This window comes from Coregonus clupeaformis, chromosome 8 (assembly GCF_020615455.1).
Source record: "Coregonus clupeaformis isolate EN_2021a chromosome 8, ASM2061545v1, whole genome shotgun sequence".
Classification (NCBI taxonomy): domain Eukaryota; kingdom Metazoa; phylum Chordata; class Actinopteri; order Salmoniformes; family Salmonidae; genus Coregonus; species Coregonus clupeaformis.
The window spans coordinates 43733895-43751087 of NC_059199.1; the positions used below are offsets into that span (position 1 = coordinate 43733895).

Genomic DNA, 17193 nt, shown 5'->3' on the forward strand with positions numbered 1-17193 from the left:
TGGAACCAGATTAAGCCTACTCCTTGACTAAAAAGCATGCGCAATGGAGCATCTCAATGGAAAAGTGCTTTTCAGTCGAGGAATAGGCATAATATGAGTCTGGGAAACAGTTCCTTATAGCCTAGTGTATGTGCAGAACATTAAGGGTTTTGCAAAAGGTGGTTTAGAAAGAAGAAGGGATGAAATGGAGGGTGCGGAGAAGAGAAGGAGAGAAAGAGAGGGGGCAGACTTCACTCTCCTGAGAGGCTCGTGGGAGAGCAGCCAGTCTGGTGTCTTAGACATTGAGATTGAGACAGTCTCTAAGATATGTCTCTACGGGCTGACTGCCATTCATATTGGCATCAAAGTCATTATGAGAGAATTGATTTTTAAATCAAATCAAGTTAAGGCAGCAAATGAGAGCTAAACCACAAGGATTTCTCTGCAAATTGAAATGTGACGCATAATTAACTTTATGATATGTTTACAAATGAGGTCTCCCCCTCTCTGTGTGCGCGTGTGTGTCTATCCATTTGTGCGCGTGTGTGTGTCTTTTTATCAATTTGTGTGTGTTTATAAATCTCAACGTCCCTTTTTGTAATTATGCCGGGGGAGATTGCAAATGAACGGTAATAAAGTCAAAAGACTATCACTGTAAATTAATGCACGCTGCTTATGCAAACCCTGACCTTGATTCTTAATTATCACAAAGTCGGTACATAGTATACATGCAAACGTTATTAGTGATTTAATAAAGTGATTAAAGTAGGGAGAGAGATGGAGAGAGATAGAGGAGGAGAGAGCAAGAGAGAGATCGAGGGAGAGAGAGAGAGCGAGAGAGATTCAGAGAGAGCGAGAGAGAGAGAAATCGAGGGAGAGAGAGAGCGAGAGAGATCGAGGGAGAGAGAGAGAGAGCGAGAGAGAGAGATTCAGAGAGAGAGAGAGTGAGAGAGAGAGATTCAGAGAGAGAGAGAGAGATTGAGGGAGGGAGAGAGATCGAGGGGAGAGAGAGAGAGAGAGAGAGAGATCGAGGGAGAGAGAAAGAGAGAGAGATCGAGGGAGAGAGAGATCGAGGGAGAGAGAGAGAGAGATCGAGGGAGAGAGAGAGAGAGATCGAGGGGAGAGAGAGAGAGAGAGATCGAGGGAGAGAGAGAGAGATCGAGGGGAGAGAGAGATCGAGAGGGAGAGAGAGATCGAGAGGGAGAGAGAGATCGAGAGAGAGAGAGAGAGAGAGATCGAGGGAGAGAAATCGAGGGAGAGAGAGAGAAATCGAGGGAGAGAGAGAGAGAAATCGAGGGAGAGAGAGAGAAATCGAGGGAGGGAGAGAGAGAGAGAAATCGAGGGAGAGAGAGAGAAATCGAGGGAGGGAGAGAGAGAGAGAGAGAGAGGGAGAGAGAGAGTGAGAGAGAGAGACAGAGAGACAGAGAGAGAGAGAGACAGAGAGAGTGAGAGAGAGAATGAGAGTGGCAGAGTGAGAGAGCGAGAGAGCGAGAGAGCGAGAGAGAGAGAGATAACATTTGGGGAAATAAAGGAGAGCAGATCTCAAGAAATGAATGATTTATTGACCTGAACTAAAATAACGTTATATTTCCGGCGAAAGACTAAAAGCCTTATCCAAAGGAGTTGTATTAGAGAGAATGGAGAGAGAATGAGTCGATAGAGAGCCCAGAGAACTCTGTGTTTCTGTCGCCTGCTGAAGCGAGGATGTTTTAAATAGCTCTTAATCAAGTAGACTGGGTTGTCAAACGGCAGTCAAGCATCGACCAGAGGAAGAGACGAAGCGAGAGGGTTTACACAGCCCAAAATCTGTCCACGTTTAGCAGATCATTAATTATTAAGCAAGTGAAGAGTTTTTGTACGGGTGGTGCAAGTAGAGTGTCAAATTTAGTCAAGATAAAAATGAATTGCTACTTTGTTACGTGAGGCTTATTTGATCTAATAGAAGTTTCGAAATTCGAGACGGTCTATGCATATTCATGAGACTAGCATCTCACTCTCCATTGAATACAGGCAGTTGAAGTCAACACCCCTCACTGAATATTTGTTTTTAAGTATTCAAATAACACGATGTATCCACCAACCAGAAGAGAATAGGCAGGAGATAGACAGTCCGCCGTTCTGCTCTGTGGACAACAAATCCCATTGTTAGGGCGGAGACTCAAGCATCTCGTCATTATATCCAGTATCTCTGGTTGGACACAAAGTGATATCATTATGCTCTCTCTGTGTAAAAGGCCTCACACCACTTCGTTCTCCCGAGAAGAGCTGATCTCCCACCCTCTCTCTCCGTCTCTCTCCCTCTCCCCTGAACTGACATGTGTTTGTGCACTGATGCGTTTTACACAGCTCCTATCACCCCTCTGTCCCGTCTGTCTGTTCCTCTCAGAGCTCCATGTCCACGGTCATATGATCCAACATCCCTGACAGAGACGTCCCTCCTCCCCACAGTAACCAGAGAACAGGGCTGTACTGGACGTTTGTGTGTGTTATCACAGATGTTTTTCAGGGCTGACAGTTTTCATCCACTAACAGTCACAACACTAGCTTCAGGGCGATGCTGGTAAACTAATCAGCTAAGGCAGATTAATATAATGAGAATTCACAAAAATGCATTTACTTCACTTTCCTTTTTGATCACCTTATCTCACCCATGGTGTGTCTATAGCTAGGCTAGTGGCGACAGATATGTGAATATTCTAATATCCGAATCAAGAAAATATTTGAATTTTCCCACCAGTGGAATGTTTCCACCAACTGACGTAGTGCACACAAAACGTACTTTCTGCTCAATTTTTCATGTACCAAATAAAAATGTTAAATGTGTTTCCATCTGCATTTTCAACTCTACCGATAAATTTGTCACAGAATCTGTTGCGTTAAATAGCAAACGTGCCTACTCTGGTCTTGGCACCTGCGCTCTAGCCAACAGCTGGCAGATAGTGTGGGTAGGCTGTGCTGGTAGACTATTTTACATGACGAGATAATTATGGATAAGAGTGAGAATATTTGTATTCAAAACGGCAGTCAGGTATCGATCATCATGTCACCAGAATAAGACCCTCCATATTTACTGGAAAGTAGCATCAAGCTCATTACAGTGCATTTTCACCACCCTGTGAAGTTCATCTTTATTTATTTCATCTGTAGCCTTATAAACTGCATGCTTTCCCGAGTCGTAGTGGGAGGACCACACAACATATCATCGCGTGACTCCAAGTTTACTTTGATATGATGGTTATTATATCAATATTTGCGCATAAAGGAGTTTCCACCACCATTTCTCGTATAATTAACTTTACACAAAAATATCCCACCTTATCGAACGAACAAATTATCTGTCAGCATTTATAAAATTGTACCGTTTCCAACACATTTCTTTTTATACGGTATGACTTTACTCGTATAAAAACTGTGGATGGAAATGTGGTTTATGAGACGCACCAAATGAAGACTGAAAACTCACCCGTGACCTTTCATGAACTCTCACAGCCATCGACTGATTGATATACAGACCGACCTTCCACCATCACGCTTTGGTAACCGTTTACAACCTGTCACTTCAGCGTTACAGGAAGTGACTGTCCCCTTTCAGAATGTTCCCCCCTCAGGACATAGTGGTTCAACTCAGACATGTTCCGGAAATTTGGCGACTAGTAAGTCTTTCTTAAACCTCCCGCTTTGGGCTGGATGTGTCAATGTGTACTTCATACATGCATAATCTATGAGCAGAAATACTGTCTTACCGTAATTAGCCATGAAATCCCTAGTTTGAAAGCGACTGTTTTCTGGAAGCTGTGCGGCAGGTAGCCTAGCGGTTAAGAGCGCTGGGCCGAAAGGTTGATGGTTCAATCCCCGAGCAGACTAGGTGAAAAATATGTCAATGTGCCCTTGAGCAAGGCACTTAACCCTAATTCCTTCTGTAAATTGCTCTGGATAACAGCGTCTGCTAAATGACTAAAATGTACAAATGTAAATGTGCGGCGCCATTTTCCCCCACGTGGGTCAGCCACCTAGCAATTTGAGTTCTAGCCAATAAGCTTCAGCCCCTCACCATTTGAGTGATCACATACAATGAGCAGCATAATGAGATAGAAAATATGAATGATGCTTTCATTCAGAGGAAGTAGAGTCAACACAAATGGTTCAGTTAAAGGTTGAATTGAAGGCTGGATTACATTGTATCATATGTGAAATTGAGGCCAATATGGATAATGGAGGCACTGACAGAGAAGGGAGGCCTTTAGCAGGGGACCCATCCCATCACTTACCTAAACAGCACACTCCCGTGGCGTGGAAGCCGTGATGGAGAGAATATGTGTGTATGTGTGTGTGGGCGGGGGGGGGGGGGATAAGCTTAATGAAGGCGAAGGCCATACGGGGTGAGCAGCGAGCTCTCCTGCCCCATTTCCCTCTTAGACCACACACACAGGCATGGACAGAATCGAGGGAGAGATTTAGAATGTAAAAAGAAGGTGCATTAGAGGAAGAGAGAGAAGAGGTGGAGAGAGATAGAGGGAAATAGAGAGAGAATGGGGGCGAGATAGAGGGAAATAGAGAGAGGATGGGGGCGAGATAGAGGGAAATAGAGAGAGGAGGGGGGCGAGATAGAGGGAAATAGAGAGAGGAGGGGGGCGAGGTAGAGGGAAAGAGAGAGGAGGGGGGCGAGGTAGAGGGAAAGGGAGAGGAGGGGGGCGAGGTAGAGGGAAAGAGAGAGGAGGGGGGCGAGGTAGAGGGAAAGGGAGAGGAGGAGGCGAGGTAGAGGTAAAGAGAGAGGAGGGGGGCGAGGTAGAGGAAAGAGAGAGGAGGGGGGCGAGGTAGAGGGAAAGAGAGAGGAGGGGGCGAGGTAGAGGGAAAGAGAGAGGAGGAGGCGAGGTAGAGGTAAAGAGAGGAGGGGGGCGGGGTAGAGGTAAAGAGAGAGGAGGGGGCGAGGTAGAGGGAAAGAGAGAGGAGGGGGTGAGGTAGAGGGAAAGAGAGAGGAGGGGGCGGGAGGTAGAGAAGAGAGAGAGAGGGGGCGAGGTAGAGGGAAAGAGAGAGGAGGGGGCGAGGTAGGGGAAAGAGAGAGGAGGGGGGCGAGGTAGAGGGAAAGAGAGAGGAGGGGGGCGAGGTAGAGGGAAAGAGAGAGGAGGGGGCGGGTAAAGAGAGAGGAGGCGGGGTAGAGGAAAGAGAGAGGAGGGGGCGAGGTAGAGGGAAAGAGAGAGGAGGGAAGGGCGAGGTAGAGGGAAAGAGAGAGGAGGGAGGCGAGGTAGAGGGAAGAGAGAGGAGGGGGCGAGGTAGAGGGAAAAAGAGAGAGAGAGGGGGCGAGGTAGAGGGAAAGAGAGGAGGGGGGCGAGGTAGAGGGAAAGAGAGAGGAGGGGGCGAGGTAGAGGGAAAGAGAGAGGAGGAGGCGAGGTAGAGGTAAAGAGAGAGGAGGGAGGCGGAGAGGGAAAGAGAGAGGAGGGGGCGAGGTAGAGGGAAAGAGAGAGGAGGGGGGCGAGGTAGAGGGAAAGAGAGAGGAGGGGGCGAGGTAGAGGGAAAGAGAGAAGGGGGCGAGGTAGAGGGAAAGAGAGAGGAGGGGGGCGAGGTAGAGGGAAAGAGAGAGGAGGGGGCGAGGTAGAGGGAAAGAGAGAGGGGGGGGGCGAGGTAGAGGGAAAGAGAGAGGAGGCAGGCGAGGTAGAGGGAAAGAGAGAGGAGGGGGGCGAGGTAGAGGGAAAGAGAGAGGAGGGGGGCGAGGTAGAGAAAGAGAGAGGAGGGGGGCGAGGTAGAGGGAAAGAGAGAGGAGGGGGGAAGGAAGAGAGAGAGAGGAGGGGGCGAGGTAGAGGGAAAGAGAGAGGAGGCAGGCGAGGTAGAGGGAAAGAGAGAGGAGGGGGGCGAGGTAGAGGTAAAGAGAGAGGAGGGGGGCGAGGTAAAGAGAGAGGAGGGGGCGAGGTAGAGGGAAAGAGAGAGGAGGGGGGCGAGGTAGAGGGAAAGAGAGAGGAGGGGGCGAGGTAGAGGGAAAGAGAGAGGAGGGGGCGAGGTAGAGGGAAATAGAGAGGAGGGGGCGAGGTAGAGGGAAAGAGAGAGGAGGGGGGCGAGGTAGAGGGAAATAGAGAGGAGGGGGCGAGGGAGAGGGGAATAGAGAGGAGGGGGCGAGGTAGAGGGAAATAGAGAGGAGGGGGCGAGGTAGAGGAAAGAGAGAGGAGGGGGGCGAGGTAGAGGAAAGAGAGAGGAGGGGGGCGAGGTAGAGGAAAGAGAGAGGAGGGGGGCGAGGTAGAGGGAAAGAGAGAGGAGGGAGGGCGAGGTGGGGGAAAGAGAGAGGAGGGGGGCGAGGTAGAGGGGAAAGAGAGAGGAGGGGGCGAGGTAGAGGGAAAGAGAGAGGAGGGGGGAGGTAGAGGGAGAGGTAGGCGAGGTAGAGGGAAAGAGAGAGGAGGGGGGCGAGGTAGAGGGAAAGAGAGAGGAGGGGGCGAGGTAGAGGGGAAAGAGAGAGGAGGGGGCGAGGTAGAGGGAAAGAGAGAGGAGGAAGGCGAGGTAGAGGGAAAGAGAGAGGAGGGGGCGAGGTAGAGGGAAAGAGAGAGGAGGGGGGCGAGGTAGAGGGAAAGAGAGAGGAGGGGGGCGAGGTAAAGAGAGAGGAGACGGGCGAGGTAGAGGGAAAGAGAGAGGAGGGGGTGAGGTAGAGGGAAAGAGAGAGGAGGGGGGCGAGGTAGAGGGAAAGAGAGAGGAGGGGGGCGAGGTAGAGGGAAAGAGAGAGGAGGAAGGTGAGGTAGAGGGAAAGAGAGAGGGGGGGCGAGGTAGAGGTAAAGAGAGAGGAGGGGGGCGAGGTAGAGGGAAATAGAGAGGAGGGGGCGAGGGAGAGGAAAGAGAGAGGAGGGGGGCGAGGTAGAGGGAAATAGAGAGGAGGGGGCGAGGTAGAGGAAAGAGAGAGGAGGGGGGCGAGGTAGAGGGAAAGAGAGAGGAGGAAGGCGAGGTAGAGGGAAAGAGAGAGGTGGGGGCGAGGTAGAGGGAAAGAGAGAGGTGGGGGCGAGGTAGAGGTAAAGAGAGAGGAGGGGGGCGAGGTAGAGGTAAAGAGAGAGGAGGGGGGCGAGGTAGAGGTAAAGAGAGAGGAGGGGGGCGAGGTAGAGGGAAAGAGAGAGGAGGGGGGCGAGGTAGAGGGAAAGAGAGAGGAGGGGGGCGAGGTAGAGGGAAAGAGAGAGGAGGAAGGCGAGGTAGAGGGAAAGAGAGAGAGAAAGGGGATGGTGGAAGAGAGTGAAGAAGAGAGGGGAGTTAGAGAGGTTTTTTTCCTACCATTTGGATGAGGCTCTCCTGGATTCTGTTCAGTGTTGTTCTCAGTCGGCTGCTGATCAGACCCGGACCTGATGATTCATACTGCAGAAAGGACACACACACATGGTTAATACACATGCACCGTCCTGTCTACACTACAATCTAATGACAAACTAATCCTAGGGATATAATGACAGGAGGGGGCCCACCAGGGGATCTATAACTAGACCAGGAGTCTAGTTATTGGACTTTTAGGCTACATTTAGGCTAGAGGTCTGAGAGCGAAAGAGAGCAAGTTCTTGTCAGTTTGGGAGCATTGTGAATGATTCTGCCATCTCTCTTTCCTCACATTACCATGACAGAGTAGGGGCCTGTAGCTAACCACATTACCATGACAGAGTAGGGGCCTGTAGCTAACCACATTACCATGACAGAGTAGGGGCCTGTAGCTAACCACATTACCATGACAGAGTAGGGGCCTGTAGCTAACCACATTACCATGACAGAGTAGGGGCCTGTAGCTAACCACATTACCATGACAGAGTAGGGGCCTGTAGCTAACCACATTACCATGACAGAGTAGGGGCCTGTAGCTAACCACATTACCATGACAGAGTTGGGGCCTGTAGCTAACCACATTACCATGACAGAGTAGGGGCCTGCAGCTAACCACATTACCATGACAGAGTTGGGGCCTGTAGCTAACCACATTACCATGACAGAGTAGGGGCCTGCAGCTAACCACATTACCATGACAGAGTAGGGGCCTGTAGCTAACCACATTACCATGACAGAGTAGGGGCCTGTAGCTAGTCTCACACCACATTACCATGACAGAGTAGGGGCCTGTAGCTAACCACATTACCATGACAGAGTAGGGGCCTGTAGCTAACCACTTTACCATGACAGAGTAGGGGCCTGTAGCTAACCACATTACCATGACAGAGTAGGGGCCTGTAGCTATCACACCACATTACCATGGATTCATAGCTCATTTCAACTCGTCTGTGCTGTTTGGGTATATAATACACACATCTGTCTCCAATATGGCTGGGTAAAGCCTGCGATAACGTGTTCCTTTACATCTCTGCTTGGCAGATAGACATTTCAGGAAAATCCATCCTTGTCTGAACCAATATTTATCATTACCAAAAAAGCTGTTGTTTTGATAAACTGAGGTGAAAGTGACAATAGAGAAGGAAATTGGTTGCATCACCCCAAAAAATTCTGGTGCAAGGGAGATTTTAAAAAAAATACAAAAGCTGTTTCTATTGTAAGTAAATCCAGTATATATACATCTGTGGAAAAAATTAAGAGACCACTGAAATGTTTTCTTAAATCAGCATCTCTACATGTATGACAGCCATTCCATTCCAGTGTCTGTTGAATTCCAACACAGGCACACCTCATTCTACTGAATTAGGTACTGATTAGGTGATCACATGAACCAAATCTTACTTAACGAGGAAAAGTATAAAAACCACTGCTGTGGTCATCACTATCCTCTTGCAATAGGACCAGCTGGATAGCAAAAACAGTGCTAATAGTACCTCAAAAGTAATATTAATCAAAAAATAACTATTGACCATGCCAAAAGAGTTGAAAAGGAAAGTTTTGAGTGAGGAAAATAAGGATTCAATTCTGACTTTACTGGCAGAGGGATACAGTGAGCGTCAGGTTCCTTCCATCCTTAACATTTCAAAGACGGCGTCAAGCAGCAGACATTGGGGACAACAAAGCTACAGACCGGCAGAGGGCGAAAACGACTCTCTACTGACCGGGATGACCGCCAACTCTTTCGAATGTCACTCAACAACCGTAGGATGACATCAAGTGACCTACAAAAAGAATGGCAAACGGCAGCTGGGGTGAAGTGCACGGCGACGACGGTTCGAAACAGGCTCCTAGGGGCAGGGCTGAAGTCGTACAAAGCTAGAAAAAAGCCCTTCATCAATGAGAAGCAAAGAAGAGCCAGGCTGAGGTTTTCAAAAGACCATAAGGATTGGACCGTAGAGGACTGGAGTAAGGTCATCTTCTCTGATGAGTCCAATTTTCAGCTTTGCCCAACACCTGGTCGTCTAATGGTTAGACGGAGACATGGAGAGGCCTACAAGCCACAGTGTCTCGCACCCACTGTGAAATTTGGTGGAGGATCGGTGATGATCTGGGGGTGCTTCAGCAAGGCTGGAATTGGGCAGATTTGTCTTTGTGAAGGACACATGAATCAAGCCACGTACAAGGTTGTCCTGGAAGAAAACTTGCTTCCTTTTGGTCTGACATTGTTCCCCAACTCTGAGGATTGGTTTTTCCAGCAGGACAATGCGCCATGCCACACAGCCAGGTCAATCAAGGTGTGGATGGAGGACCACCAGATCAAGACCCTGTCATGGCCAGCCCAATCTTCAGACCTGAACCCCATTGAAAACTTCTGGAATGTGATCAAGTATAAAAAATATATATATATATATATATAAAAAATATAAATAAAAATATAAATACTTTTAAAAAATGTATGCACTCACTAACTGTAAGTCGCTCTGGATAAGAGCGTCTGCTAAATGACTAAAATGTAAATGTAAGAGGAAGATGGATGGTCACAAGCCATCAAACAAAGCCGAGCTGCTTGAATTTCTGCGCCAGGAGTGGCATAAAGTCACCCAACATCCATGTGAAAGACTGGTGGAGAGCATGCCAAGACGCATGAAAGCTGTGATTGAAAATCAGGGTTATTCCACCAAATATTGATTTCTGAACTCTTCTTAAGTTAAAACATTACTATTGTGTTGTTTAAAAATTAACATGAACTTATTTTCTTTGCATTATTCGAGGTCTGACAACACTGCTTCTTTTTTGTTATTTTGACCAGTTGTCATTTTCTGCAAATAAATGCTCTAAATGACAATATTTTTATTTGGAATTTGGGAGAAATGTTTTCAGTTTATAGAATAAAACAAAAATGATATTTTTACCCAAACACATACAGTGGGGGAAAAAAGTATTTAGTCAGCCACCAATTGTGCAAGTTCTCCCACTTAAAAAGATGAGAGAGGCCTTTAATTTTTATCATAGGTACACGTCAACTATGACAGACAAAATGAGGAAAAAAAATCCAGAAAATCACATTGTAGGATTTTTATCAATTTATTTGCAAATTATGGTGGAAAATAAGTATTTGGTCAATAACAAAAGTTTCTCAATACTTTGTTATATACCCTTTGTTGGCAATGACACAGGTCAAACGTTTTCTGTAAGTCTTCACAAGGTTTTCACACACTATTTTGGCCCATTCCTCCATGCAGATCTCCTCTAGAGCAGTGATGTTTTGGGGGTTGTCGCTGGGCAACACGGACTTTCAACTCCCTCAAAGATTTTCTATGGGGTTGAGATCTGGAGACTGGCTAGGCCACTCCAGGACCTTGAAATGCTTCTTACGAAGCCACTCCTTCGTTGCCTGGGCAGTGTGTTTGGGATCATTGTCATGCTGAAAGACCCAGCCACGTTTCATCTTCAATGCCCTTGCTGATGGAAGGAGGTTTTCACTCAAAATCTCACGATACATGGCCCCATTCATTCTTTCCTTTACACGGATCAGTCGTCCTGGTCCCTTTGCAGAAAAACAGCCCCAAAGCATGATGTTTACACCCCCATGCTTCACAGTAGGTAGTGGTGTTCTTTGGATGCAACTCAGCATTCTTTGTCCTCCAAACACGACGAGTTGAGTTTTTACCAAAAAGTTCTATTTTGGTTTCATCTGACCATATGACATTCTCCCAATCCTCTTCTGGATCATCCAAATGCACTCTAGCAAACTTCAGACGGGCCTGGACATGTACTGGCTTAAGCAGGGGGACACGTCTGGAACTGCAGGATTTGAGTCCCTGGCGGCGTAGTGTGTTACTGATGGTAGGCTTTGTTACTTTGGTCCCAGCTCTCTGCAGGTCATTCACTAGGTCCCCCTTTGTGGTTCTGGGATTTTTGCTCACCGTTCTTGTGATAATTTTGACCCCACGGGGTGAGATCTTGCGTGGAGCCCCAGATCGAGGGAGATTATCAGTGGACTTGTATGTCTTCCATTTCCTAATAATTGCTCCCACAGTTGATTTCTTCAAACCAAGCTGCTCACCTATTGCAGATTCAGTCTTCCCAGCCTGGTGCAGGTCTACAATTATGTTTCTGGTGTCCTTTGACAGCTCTTTGGTCTTGGCCATAGTGGAGTTTGGAGTGTGACTGTTTGAGGTTGTGGACAGGTGTCTTTTATACTGATAACAAGTTCAAACAGGTGCTATTAATACAGGTAACGAGTGGAGGACAGAGGAGCCTCTTAAAGAAGAAGTTACAGGTCTGTGAGAGCCAGAAATCTTGCTTGTTTGTAGGTGACCAAATACTTATTTTCCACCATAATTTGCAAATAAATTCATAAAAATCCTACAGTGTGATTTTCTGGATTTTTTTTCTTAATTTGTCTGTCATAGTTGACGTGAACCTATGATGAAAATTACAGGCCTCTCTCATCTTTTTTAAGTGGGAGAACTTGCACAATTGGTGGCTGACTAAATATTTTTTTTCCCCACTGTACCTATAAATAGTAAAACCAGAGAAACTGATAATTTTGCAGTGGTCTCTTAATCTTTTCCGCAGCTATATATATATATATATATATAGAACAGTTGACACCTCACACTTTATGATTGAAGCCTGGGCTCAGCAATTATCTTAGTTTTTCCACCAGGCACTCAGACAGTCAATTCAAAAGGAAGGTAATGGTTTTGGAATCTAAAGCCTAAGGTCAAATTTGAGTTCTGACACAGTTGGCATTGTGACGAAGGCCAGAAGTTTTTCCAGGTCAGGTCACGTAGTCAGGAAATACTACTGAACCCAGGCCTGAGCAGAGTAAGAGTGTGAGTGAGTGAGTTAGAGATAGAGATAGAGATAGAGATAGAGATAGAGATAGAGATAGAGATAGAGATAGAGATAGAGATAGAGATAGAGATAGAGATAGAGATAGAGATAGAGATAGAGATAGAGATAGAGATAGCGAGAGCGAGAGTGTGTGTGTGAGAGCGAGAGAGAGAGTGTGAGGGAGAGAGAGAGAAAGTGAGAGAGAGAGAGAGAGAGAGAGAGAGAGAGAGAGAGAGAGAGAGAGAGAGGGAGAGCGCGAGACAGAGCTAGGCGGGGCTAATAGAGCGCGTGAGGAGGAGGATGAAGATCTAAGATCTATCTATGTAGCACACTGCAGTTGATGAAGGACGAGTCTGTCCACTACTCCACTAGTGACGGGGCCGGAGCCCCAATCTTACCCAGCAGAAAGGGGCAACAGGCCTGGCCGGACCAGCCTCCCTGCCCCCCTGGCCACCCTGGCCGCCGGGCACACACAGGCTAGGGGCAGGCTTGGGAGCAGCAAGGACAACAGAAAACAAACAAAGCAAAAAACAAATGGTGCAAATTAAACAATGAACTGGAGGAGCAACATAAAGCAATATAATGAAATTGTTGGGGTTTTTGTATTTGGAGGACCAGATGATAGAGTGTTAGAAAAAGGTTTTAGAGAGCTGTTTGAGTGTCCTTCATTCACTTATTTTCAGGGGATGAATTGTGTTTGTGTGAGTGTGTGCTGAGAGAGAGAGAGAGAGCGAGAGAGAGAGAGATAGAGATAGAGAGAGAGAGAAAGAGAAACAGAGGCAGAGTAGCTTGCATATTGTGTAAACAACATCAGCCTCTTTAAGCCCGTTTGACAGATTGCCGTTGAGGGGAAAATAAAAACTGAATCTTTATTGTTAAGATTTCTGCTAACTTTCCGGAGAGCCCATCTATTAATGTGGCAGCATCTCTCCATCTCTCTCTCTAGAATGAGTGCAGGAGGAGGGGGGGCTGAATCCAAGACGTTCCCAGCGGGAAAGCATTTCATCATCTGGATAAGGTATTTTCCCATTTCCCCTCTTCCCCCGTTGCACCCCTGTGCCTGAAAGGCGAGTTATTAATTCTGGACAAGAAGCCGTGAACGTCTGCAGCTAATGCATCTTAGCATATGTGTGTGACAGAGTCAATATTGCAGCGGCATATAATGGCGCTTTTACCCCTTTGAATATTAATATTGCTCATTACTCAGGGAATGGGAGGCTATATCAACCTCATCTCAATACTCATGGTATAATAAGCCATCCATATGTCACAATAACAGCCTATACGTGCATATCCATTTTCTGGGGGCTTTGTAAATATTCATAAAGCATTTGAGTGTGGGTGTCTTTGAATGAGAGCCATATTGAACTGGAAACTACCAAGGAGGGGCAGAGTGATAGAGGCAGGAAGACAGACAGTGGGAGAGGGTGAGAGACAGAGGATGAAAACAGAGATGTAAAGACAGAGAGAGGAGCAAAGAAAAGGAGAGAGGAAAACAAAAGGAAAAAATATGGGGAGACAGAGAGAAACAGAGAGAAAGAAAATAGAAATACAGAGAAAGAGGGAGGTATAGAGAGAGAGGAGAGAAGAGAAAGACAGACAGGCAGATAGAAGGTTTCAAGGGAAGGAAGCCCTGTAAAGGTGCCATGCGACTGTTCTCCTGTCCTAATCTCCAGTATGCTCCCTGGACCCCGAGGAGAAGCCAGTCAGGACCCAGGTAGCAGAGCAGCAGCAGATCCTCATCCACTTCGGCATGTGACAGCCATTTTGTTGACATCATTAGCAGATCCCCCGGGGTTTACCAGTCACACATAGTCCAAAGCACACCGAGCTCTTTCTTTAGCCGCTAAAATAGCCTCAGAGGAGTTTTAACATGATAACGAAACAATGTTGTTTTGTAGGCCTGTGATGATACCAGTATCGCAATATTTTTTACATGGCAAAAATGAAAACACAAAGCAGACCTAAATCTTTCGTCCTTTAAAAACCTGCTGTATGTAAAATATTGTGTGCTTTAGCTAGGAATAAATAAATGTGACTCTGGATGACAACATAATGATGTTTGTTTCCAACAATAGAGCTGTTTTCCTAAAGAAATTAAATCTTCTTCGTGTTTTGTTTCCTTGCCACTATACTAACGAGTATCGCGATACTCATCCCAGTCCTATCGTTTTGACAGAGGCAGAAAACTTGCTCTGTCACTCTGTGTGCCCTGTCCGTTAGAAGAGACATGGTGAGAAGAAGAGGGGGAGGAAGAGGAGAAAAAGTGTCACCTGAAGGGATACAGTACTGAAGCCTAATGCAGACCAGTTAGCACATCAGTGTTCCTTATCTTTTAGTGAACAGACCAGTTAGCACATCAGTGTCCCTTATCTTTTAGTGAACAGACCAGTTAGCACCTCAGTGTCCCTTATCTTTTAGTGAACAGACCAGTTAGCACCTCAGTGTCCCTTATCTTTTAGTGAACAGACCAGTTAGCACCTCAGTGTCCCTTATCTTTTAGTGAACAGACCAGTTAGCACCTCAGTGTCCCTTATCTTTTAGTGAACAGACCAGTTAGCACCTCAGTGTCCCTTATCTTTTAGTGAACAGACCAGTTAGCACCTCAGTGTCCCTTATCTTTTAGTGAACAGACCAGTTAGCACCTCAGTGTCCCTTATCTTAGTGAACAGACCAGTTAGCACATCAGTGTCCCTTATCTTTTAGTGAACAGACCAGTTAGCACCTCAGTGTCCCTTATCTTTTAGTGAACAGACCAGTTAGCACCTCAGTGTCCCTTATCTTAGTGAACAGACCAGTTAGCACCTCAGTGTCCCTTATCTTAGTGAACAGTTGGGGAAACATCTGTAACAACGCAATGTTTTCAAGGAGGGTGACTTGTGCTGAAAACACTCTCATTCATTTCAACTCCATTACAACACCATTAGAAGCACTTAAACAGCTCTCAGACATTGGATCAACAGAAGGGAAAAGCAATCTCAGGTCATTTCAGCTACAGCCCTATGACCATTTCCCATGAGTGATGTGTGTACGAGAGGTGGAACATAGAACCAGTGCCCAAATACAGATAATTCAGTGGTAAATAATATATAAGATAGCATATCAGAATGATATAACACATTCACATTGGGGACATTAATTAACATAATGTAAGCCTGTCAAGTACAGTAATAGGTCTCCCTCAGGGCCGGTTTCCTGGACACAGATTAAGCCTAGTCCTGGACTAAAAAGCATGGTCAATAAAATAATCTCCATTGAAATAGTTTTGTAGTCCAGGCTTAATCTGGGCGTCATTAGGTCCTTTTCCGTACCATATCGTTGCGGCCGAAGAATGCGTAGACAGCATACAGGTAGTAATCAAACAGCTGGGAAACACAGTGGATGACATCAAAGGCTATTGGTTTCAGAATGTTCATCATCTGCATGTACTTCCCTGTATGGGAGAGATTAGAAATGGCCTTTATATTATTACACGTTATTATATATTATTATATGTTAAATGACAAAACAGTTTATATCAGTTGAACAGTTATCAACAGAAATGTAAAACAAAAAAGCTCAAAGCTTGGAAACTACTGGGGATGGAATATTAGATACTTGGAAATTCAGCTTTTATCTTTCATATCCCTGATCGGAAAAAGTTACAAAAGCAACATATTCAATAGTGCCATCTTTTTTTAGGATGTGAATGCGATAAATCAAAATGTTTGTATCTAACTTTTCAGCAATATCCTCTGGCCGATTTACAGTACATATTCAGATTGATATAAATGTGATCAGAATCCCAAACATTTGACATCAGCACTGCACCAAATGAAAACCCATGTAGAATGTGATGGAACGACTGACTTACTCCATTTTATTCTCAGACCTCTATAAGATCTCCTGGAACGTAAAGGGTATCAACCGTTCATCATATCCAACTAAAGCAGCCAACATTGTAGCTGGGGTAACATTAGGTCCCATGGACTCCCATAATAGGGTTTGCCTAGCCAATGGAGCATTTACATGTACTCTGAGGGGATGGAATTTAATTTGAGAAAAAGGTAATAAAACGAATACAGAGCACAGGGCTGTAACAAGGTTACCATTGAATCAGAACTGATGAAATAGCCACTGGCCTTTTTGAGCTGAGACCGGCACTTTCTCACTTTATCTATCTGTCAATACTAGAACCCTGTCATCTAACTTTATCAGAGCACTATTGAAATAGAAACCCAGATGAGGATATCTTTCAGATTGAGTGATGTGGAATTTGATTTCATGTGCTCTAACTTTTCTATTTGACTTACTATGTTTTAAATGATACATGTATTATTATACATCTGAAATGCTATAAAATCTGTTAGTTGAATAAAATGTACAACATTGTAAGTGAACAGCACTGGTCATTCAGAATGTCGTTCAAAATGTGAAAAAATTGAGATTTCTTCACTAACTCGGATCCTTAACTACCTCGCTTATCATAATTACATTTCTTCTTCTCCGATGAAAACAAATCAAAGAGGGGTTGCAATTAGCGAAGGAAGCCAATTTGACGGCAAGTCCCAGACACCTCAAAACTGACGTCTTGCACTTAAGAAATGAAAGGTCACAGGGGTTCGGAGGGGATCACGACAGGCTAATGACGGCAGGTGCAGGCCAGTCACACCACCAGGTAGCCTTGGGAACAGGGTCCTGGATCCTCACATTCTTAATGAGCATTTAGCTTGTTAATTGGTGCCATTATCAAGGTTATCAAGGTCTCACCGGTGGGAGAGGGGTCACCACCATCATCACTTAGTGTCTTGGATGTTTCTGGGAGTTAAAAGGAGAAGAACAAAGGAGGGGAACAGAGAGAAAAAGATTACTCACCGACCAGGCGGATCACGTTGAGGGTTGTGTTGGTCAGGATGGGAGCGTTGGAGCCTTTGTTTAGGCTGTAGTCAGACTTCTTCCTGCTGCGCAGAGTCTCCCTCGACGCACTGATTAGGAAGAGAGAGGGAGAGGAGAGGCGTGAGGGCGGGACAACAGGGCCAATGCTTGCAGGTCAGGCGGGCCAGACAAGACATGGTGATGATGTTCAAGACAGTGGTTCAGGTTCATAACCGAGGCTCGGTG

The 17193-nt window shown here is 46.0% G+C and overlaps 1 protein-coding gene across 4 annotated transcripts in view; it reads right to left on the minus strand.

The window, feature by feature from the left end:
• The window catches only part of vps50 (VPS50 EARP/GARPII complex subunit), a 227764-nt gene that overhangs the window by 51260 nt on the left and 159311 nt on the right, over positions 1–17193 (minus strand). For 2 of the 4 annotated variants that reach the window (XM_041884000.2, XM_045222024.1), the window contains 4 exons: positions 16948–17057; positions 15405–15526; positions 12492–12581; positions 7216–7296 (listed from right to left, as the gene is read on the minus strand). In XM_041884000.2, the coding sequence (XP_041739934.2) occupies positions 7216–7296; positions 12492–12581; positions 15405–15526; positions 16948–17057 (403 nt within the window). The remainder of the gene's footprint in view (positions 1–7215; positions 7297–12491; positions 12582–15404; positions 15527–16947; positions 17058–17193) is intronic. The other 2 variants (XM_041884002.2, XM_045222025.1) reach the window with 1 other exon arrangement.